The 8,271-nt window shown below is 29.1% G+C and overlaps 1 protein-coding gene across 1 annotated transcript; it reads left to right on the forward strand.

Moving 5' to 3' along the window:
- Positions 1 to 6,958: 6,958 nt before the first annotated feature.
- LOC108560059 lies at positions 6,959 to 7,642 on the forward strand. Its single transcript, XM_017917491.1, has one exon. The coding sequence runs from the start codon at positions 6,959 to 6,961 to the stop codon at positions 7,640 to 7,642; it is 684 nt and encodes a 227-aa protein (XP_017772980.1).
- The last annotated feature ends 629 nt before the right edge of the window (positions 7,643 to 8,271 follow it).

The raw sequence follows: 8,271 nt of genomic DNA on the forward strand, positions 1-8,271 counted from the left end.
CACATTTAATCACAACTTTATTCGATGTTTCTTATGCAAGTGTAATAAGAATTACCGCGTTTAGCATAAATTCTACGTATTATATTCGAGATTTTTACCGTAAAATACCAATTTATAATTCGAGCAGTGTTTTTAGTGTTTCGCACGCACAATCATATTTACAGCGCATCTTTTGCATGCAGGTTAGGTCATCCATTTTTATTGTTGCTCGCGATTTGTGTAACATGAAAATTGTATACATTTATTGTGCAGTTAGCCCGAAGACAACATAAATCTCGCGTAATTTATCTACTTACTGCATTTGCAATTTTAAAGTACAGTTAATCTAAGAAGCATACACTGTTTAAGATTCTAACGTTAATCGCACTCGCATGACTCTTCATTGATCGTTTTAAATCTTATTCCATTTAAAACATGATTTATATGTGCGTTATTCAATACAATATAAATGTTTGCTCAAGATAAAATAACATGAAGTATCAATCAATATTCATTTTCTGAATGCGTTTCATTCATATTTTATAGAGATTTATAAAAGTTCAATTTTATAGTTTTATATTGTGTTTTTTCAACATGAATTATCAAATATAAATTGGTGTAATATGGATTTGTTGTCGATGTTCTCTGATAATCATGGGAAACTATAGGTAGGAGTACAGTGGGAACAGAACTATCTTTTCTATAACAAATTTTACGGCTTTGTATTGAAAATCCGGTCCACCAGTTTAGGGTCGATTCTGTCCTTTTGTATTTAGACCTAGCCAATGATAAAAGATCATGTAAATCGCATATTGAGGGCTTTGCAAAGCGAATACCTGTAAGATTTATGACCATAGATTTTTGTTTTGCAGTGACACAACAATTTTCATGTTCTTACAATAGTAAGACATGAAAATATATTACTAAATTCATGCTGAAATTCTTATATAAAATATATATATAGATTTTATATTTTTAAATAAGAAAAATAAAGTAATTATTTATTAGAAATGTCCAGTTACAAGTAAATTATTTAAAATGATATAATAAAAATAAAAAACCCCATTATTAATAAATATAGCAATACTTCGTATAGTGAGGCTTCGATCAGTCTGGATTCAATATAGTTCGGATTTTTTCAATAAAAGTAAATTATAAAAAAATGGTACACAAAATTATATTTTTTGTATACATCAAGTGAAGTCAAGTCTCTTTTCTGATCAGTTATATTTTTACGCGGTTTTAAATTCCTCGATTAGTCCGGTTTCAAACAGTCCGAGATTATGGGGATTACCCGCACTATGCGAGGTATTATTATATTATATGGGACTATTGACTGAATGTCGTTCTGCCCCAATAATATTATTTAGAATATTAATATAATTAACATAAATACTATATGCTATTCGTCGAAAGAGAAATGGTTTTACGAATTCTTGTTCTAATCAAAATCAGAATGAATTATTTTTAAATAATTAATTTTAAAAGTTTTTTCTTTACATATTGAATAATAAGTAGTTTATGAAAGTTTAAAGAAATTTAATCGTTTTGAGAATTTTAATAAGTAAAATAAAATGTGTAATGTATATAAACTCAGAGCTTATAAAACAATACAATTTACGAATAACTTTTTTAAAGTTTTTTTTTAACACACGCAGTGTTTCAGTTAGTCCAAAAATAATAATGAGTTTTATATCGGAGAATCATTAAACTCATTTCTGCAATTAAAATTTAATCAATAAACAAATTCGTTCAATATTCTACATATTAATTTAAATTACACAGAACTTTTCAATTATCGTTGCTTCTGTTAATACATATTAATCTAACCTTTAACCCAATCCTCAATTAACTTACTCCAACATATTTTAATAGAGTCTAATCTAGTGGTTTGCAAACTTTATGTTCTTGACTCCTCAAGTTACAAAAAAAACTTTTCCTCTGCAGTATGGAAAACGTAAGCCAATTTAATATAAACTAATCTTTATCCTAACTGCAATTAAATATTGAACGTTCTAGTTTAACTCACATTTGAGAGATATTAAACGTATTTGAATATTGAAAATAAGATGTAAACGTAAATTTTAACAAAGTATTAATAATTACTATTTATAACAAAACAAACTGCAAAATTAACACAAATAGAAATAATATGAAATAGATTACAATAAGATATTCATCTTTAATAGTTTCTCTTGTATACAAATAAATTAATAACTTAAAGTTGTTATATGTTAGTAATTTACTATAATTATATTTGTAAGAATAAAATAAATTATAGTAAATATTATACTAAAGTATTCGATAATATGATTCCAGTAAATATATGTACATTTCCAACAATTGAAGAAGAAAAAACACGTTAAATTTATAATATTGTCTGCAAATTTTAGAGTTTTGTCGCAATCATAAATGAGAAATAAATTGCACGGTAACCTTGACTAAAGGACAAGAAATTTATCTTTGAAATCTCATAAAACTGCAAATTTCGTTAAAGCATACGGTTTCGTGAGAATTTACATTCAGCTGAGCGTGAGATGTTTCCTTCTTTCTTTCGTTTTTTTTTCAATCCTCCTCTTCTCTTACTCGTACACCACTATTTTCTCGTTCTCTCTCCGACACGTCCACGTTTTCCCCTTCCGGCTCTCCGGGAGTTTTGCTCTAGTAATTTGAATCTTTCGTTGGAAGATAATAAAATCCCGATGTTGCGCTCTTCTTGGTTTACTGCGCGACTTTCTCACAAGCGTATCCGTGAATTTAGATCTTGCTTCTTGTTTTTTTTTTGTTTGTTTGTCCCGTGTTGCTGTATTTTATTTTCTGGAATTTTAATTAATCCGATCCAAATATACATAGTTTGTTTATTAATCCATTTCGGTTTTTATGCAGTCTTCGTGGTTGTATAAAAAGTCGAGTGTGTAAAATCCAGTTGAGCATCATTAATATACCAGTCGTCCGATTCGATTTAAATACAATAATTAGACAGAGACATAAATTATCGTGTGCTTGTTTCGCGAAAGCGACGACATTTTCTTGCAATTTATTAGTAGTGGATCGCATGTGGTGACATGCTTCTGTTACTATAAAACGGTGGTCTTCAAACTTTTTCAAATCACCAGAAAAAAAAAAGAGTTAAACAACATTAAACTGTAATTTACGTGAAAAATGAGAGGAAATCGTGTAAAATTAAATTGAATTATTTAAAAAATATATATTTAAGAACAATTCGAGCTGCAATAACGAACAACTTATACAGTAAGAGCGCTGAAGGAAGCAGCGTTAAGGAGTCATTTTAACACATTGAAAATAGGGAAATAAATGTATTTAATTAATTTGCATTATATACAAATCAATGAAATGCCGCGATAATTTTAAACCGGATAATTTTTTGAGTTTTTTTAAGATTTTCAGCAAACCGCGTTATAGCAAATTAGCTAAACAAGATCTTATTGTATATGTAGAATTGTATTTTATTGCCATCTTTGAACAGTAAATATATGATAAAATGATGATCAGTTGACGAACAATTCGAATAACGAACATTTACTTTCATTTAAAAAATATAATAAAATGTAATGTATTAAATAGAGAAATGAGTAATAATAGTTGTAATTATATAGAACTAATTATATATTTTTGTTCTTAAAAAGTAAATTCTATCAAAATATTGGGTTTGATCGACATGTATAACTATTCCTACCGGTCGTGGTCAAATGATCAAAAATACATCTTAATATAGAATGAGATTTTAGCTTGAATATTAAACAAAATATTTTCTTTTATTTAGAAACGTTTTATTTAAATTTTATGAGTTTTCAGTGCATTTTTTTAGAAATTTAATTTGACGTGGTAAGTTTAGCGTTAAAAGAGTGTTTTGCGAAACGTCGGTGTTCTGCGTAACACAGTTTGAAGACCGCTGATATATGAAACAGTTTCCTTTATCAAACCAGTTTCCTGTGCAGTTTTACGGTAGTTAAAGATCGCATCGCGCGCTACGTTCAACATGCATAATTCTATGATATAAGCTAATAGGAGCATGCTTGTAGCCTGCATATGTTGCAAGTGCATTAATTTTATATATAATCTGCCGGAGTGTAAAGTTAGCTGCCATAATCAAATATTACACACATTGTACCGAGCTCGAGCTCTCAGGCGATTACTCTCCAATTACGGAATATATTTATTCGCAATTAAAGTCTCCGTCAGCGCAGAAGACAAATCTCCGCTTTTCTATATAATGCTATAAGCAAGAACGAGATTCTGCTGATCTCCTCGCGGGTATCTTAATAAGGAAAATCCAAGTCAAGTGACCGGAAATACTTGGAAAGAATAAAATAAAGAAAAAACAACAACAACGCTCTTCTCTTCTATCGGGATGGAGTACCAATTTATTTTATATGAATTACCTTACCGTGAAATATTTTAACATTCAGTAAATAATGGTAATTTTCTTTTAACTTGATTATTTTTAACATATTGCAAGGAATATAATTAATTTATGACTTATGTTTAAAAACTTAACATTTAATGAAGCAACATTAATAAATAAATTGAAAACTTATTAAAATTTAATTATTAAATTTTAGTCAATGCAGATTATTGCAATGGTACATTCAAATAATTCAAGATTTAATTAGATATTAAAGGAATATAAATTATACAATAATATAAAAAAAAATGTTATTTTTTTTTTCTCAAATCAAACTACTTGCAATGTAAACATTAAATTAATGTGAATCAATTATCCTTTATTTTTATTCACAATCTGCCATAATTATGACAATGAGTTGAACAGTTTTTTGACATAGACAAAAAAAATTAAATATAATAATTGAAACCATCATACAAATTATGTTTTTTTTTTTAATTTTTCATATATCTTATTTTACTATAATGTTATATTTAAATAATAATAAACAATTTCATAAATATAATTTTACAATGCTGTCCCGGGATTAAGAAATCCTTGGACTCCGTGGATTATTTCGTAGTTAAGTTTTATTGAGAAGTCAACTATACAATAGTTCTTCTTTTTTATTTCTTTCTTCCTTCACACTTCTTCATTTGGCTTCAGAATTACGCGCCAACAAGCCAACCAATGTCTGTTCAGTCAAAGCACAAAAAAACAAAAATAACACTTATTCTTCGGATTTCTTTTTTCGCCCAAATAATTAAAGTTCCAATAAAACCATAACCCAAATAATCAAAATAAAAAACTTCTTCTAACAAAACTAAAAAATATAACTATTAAACCAAACTTAAATTCACTTCAATAAAATATATTCGGTCCTCTGACTAAGACAAAATTATATAATACAAAAATGTGTTCATTTCAAAAAGGGCTGTGTGGGAGGTAAGGAAATCAGTTTTGAGCTTGTGGAAAATGCAACCGTTTCTTTATCTAAGTTTTATGACCCAACGCAAATATTTAGGGGCTGCAGATGGCTGTTAAATGTAACCGTCGTTCGGAATATTTCACAAGATATTCCAAATAATCACGTACAAGTATCCGTTTGTATATTTGGTGGATACGTTAAATTTGATTTGTAATAATTAAGAGAAAAGTGGCAGACCTAACAACTATACATATTAGTTATACAATAGATGATAATAAATTGGTCAGCCACGACAATACAACAGCAAAATTAAAGTTGAGATAAATACTCGATAATAGCTTTAAAACAAGGCCAATAAAAGGTCGTAGAGCTATTAATTTCATTGTAAGAAAAGTAGATTTCTTACAAATATTAATAAGTAGAATTTTAAATTTTAGTATTTGTTTACAATTCAATTCTCAAGTTAATTGTTTTATTTTGTATTTAAATATTTTAGTTAAAGATATTTTTTGTCAATAATTTTCAGTATTCTACTATTTAGACTAAATACATATGATAAAAGCATATTTAAGTTATCAAATACATATGTTATTTATACCTCCAATAATGCGGCTTCGATCTGCGTGGATTTACTATAGTCCGGTTTGAAAACTTCAAAACAAACAATATTTTAATTGAACAAAATATTTTCTTAAACATACATTATTTTTCCCCTTATACAGACAGTCAAGTATTTTTTGATTTTGTTGTATTAATTACCAATATCTAAAGTTTTAATTTATAGTTAATTTAAGTTCTTGGTTTTATTTTCGAGATATTCAGAAATATTCACATATTTGTTGTTACTTGTTCCAGAAAAGTATAATTTAATATAATTATAGTGCAGAAAGAGCTATGGTCAATAGACTTTTGCATCAGTAAAATTTAATTCATTTTTTTCTTATTGCATTAAGTTTTCTTTATTTTTGTAATTTATTGTTGACAGCCTTTAAAGTATGTTGTTCGCACCTTTACCTAATGATAGCTCTAATTCTATTATATTAATATAAATAATACACAGATTTTGTATGCATATTTTACTTAATTAAACATTTAGCAATACTGTTGTTGAGTAATGAACCAAAATTATGTTCTAATTGATGATGTTTATCATCATATTCATATATGTATATTATTGTTCTTAATTTTTGTGGAAATTTTTGGTGATTATTCCAGCCCGGATATGACGTTCCCAACGCGGTAGGGTGCGTCCCACCCCAGCCCGTAGCTGGTATTCCGGGATAAGGGGACTACCTGCTTTGGGTATATAAACTGCAAAATATCCAAAATCTGTCTCATTTGTCGCATCTCGGTAGCCAGTAAGGTTCTCTGTATTATATCCTGTAAGTAATTTTTGTATCCTGTGTATCTCTCTGTATTGTGAACTATCCGCGATTTATCCAAATAAACATATGTGTCAATACTGCCAATGTAAGTAAGTGTTTCTACTCTACGAACATTCCTCTCCGATCCATATAATCGAGCATCTCTGAATTCGTGACCCCGACGTGATATTAGTAAACAAGATGGAGAACAAACTAGAAAATGGACCTGCCTTTCGTCGCCCGATTTTTTTGCCTTGGAATTTGAAATTATGGTTTGTTATGATGGATACCAGTTTTGAAAGTGCCGGAATCACCTCGGATTTAAGCAAATACTTGTGCGTTATAAGCTGCTTGGATGAGAAATATATAAGAGAAGTGCAAAACGTGTTAAGTAACCCACCAGCATTTTGTAAATACGAAAATTTGAAAAATGTTTTAATTGAATTATCATGTAAGAAGACACGGGAGTTGCTCAGTCGTGAAGAGATGGGTGACCGCGCGCCATCGAAATTTTTATGTCATCTGAGAGAGTTGGCCGGAACTCAGCTGCCGGAAGATTTCATCAAGAGGGTCTGGATGGAACGGTTACCTTCTAATGTACGTGCCATTATAGCTGAACTAGAGAACGTCGAATTGGACCAGCTGGCAAAAACAGCAGATGCGATTGTTGCACAAGGGACGCAACATCAGAAAGCAATGGAAGAAACGTTGCCCACAGCACAAATGATGTTAGAGATATCGAGAGTATTGGATAACCTTACAACGAGAATTGAGGCGGTTGAAATTTCGAGTAGATCAGCTGTAATTAGAGGACGACCTGTCGATCATAGCTTTAGTCCGAGATCACGACCACGTTCACGTCCACGACATGATTTATGCTGGTATCACTATAACTTCGGTCCAAACGCGCATGATTGTAGATATCCGTGCAACTACCTGAAGGGAAAGGACGACGGTAGTCTGTAGTGGCTAACGACGACCAGATTCACAACTTGGTCCTTCGTCCAAAACAGTATATATTTATTAATTTATTTCAAAAAGTCATATTAATAAAACTTGTATAATATAATCGGAAATAGTTTAAAATATATTAAAGATATATTAAAAAAAAAGAGAAAAATAAACAAAAATATATAAAGGAAATTAATGTAAAGATTAAAATAATTTGTACTGTAGTAATTTAGTAGATAATGGAATTAAGAAAAAAAAAGAATAAATCTAAAATAGTTGGAAAGTTTATAATAAATAAATAATATTTATCTTATCAGAGTGAATATTTTGTTTCATATTTTTTTTTATTATTTCAGTAAAGTTTTCTTGTATGAAATGATTGGATTATAAAGGAAATAAATTTGTTTATTCATAAATGCGTTTTTCAAATGTAGCAAGATAGTAAATGTCATATTGGAGAATTGTTATTTAACATGCATGAAGACAGAGAAGATGGGATAAATCTTCTACGCGGAAGTGAAGTCACATAATAATGAATAACTAATATCTAATGGAAGAAATGAGGAAATGCTAATAATGACCCATTCTGATGTGTTTGAATCAATATTTACATGGAAATAGTTATTTATTTATTTATTGAATAA

The sequence above is a fragment of the Nicrophorus vespilloides genome, unplaced genomic scaffold (genome assembly GCF_001412225.1).
Source record: "Nicrophorus vespilloides isolate i.1.1-1 unplaced genomic scaffold, Nicve_v1.0, whole genome shotgun sequence".
Classification (NCBI taxonomy): Eukaryota; Metazoa; Arthropoda; class Insecta; order Coleoptera; family Silphidae; genus Nicrophorus; species Nicrophorus vespilloides.

What these genes read in the sequence shown, in the direction of transcription:
- LOC108560059 (XM_017917491.1), top strand. Translation starts at nt 6,959, where the DNA reads ATGGATACCAGTTTTGAAAGTGCCGGAATCACCTCGGATTTAAGCAAA.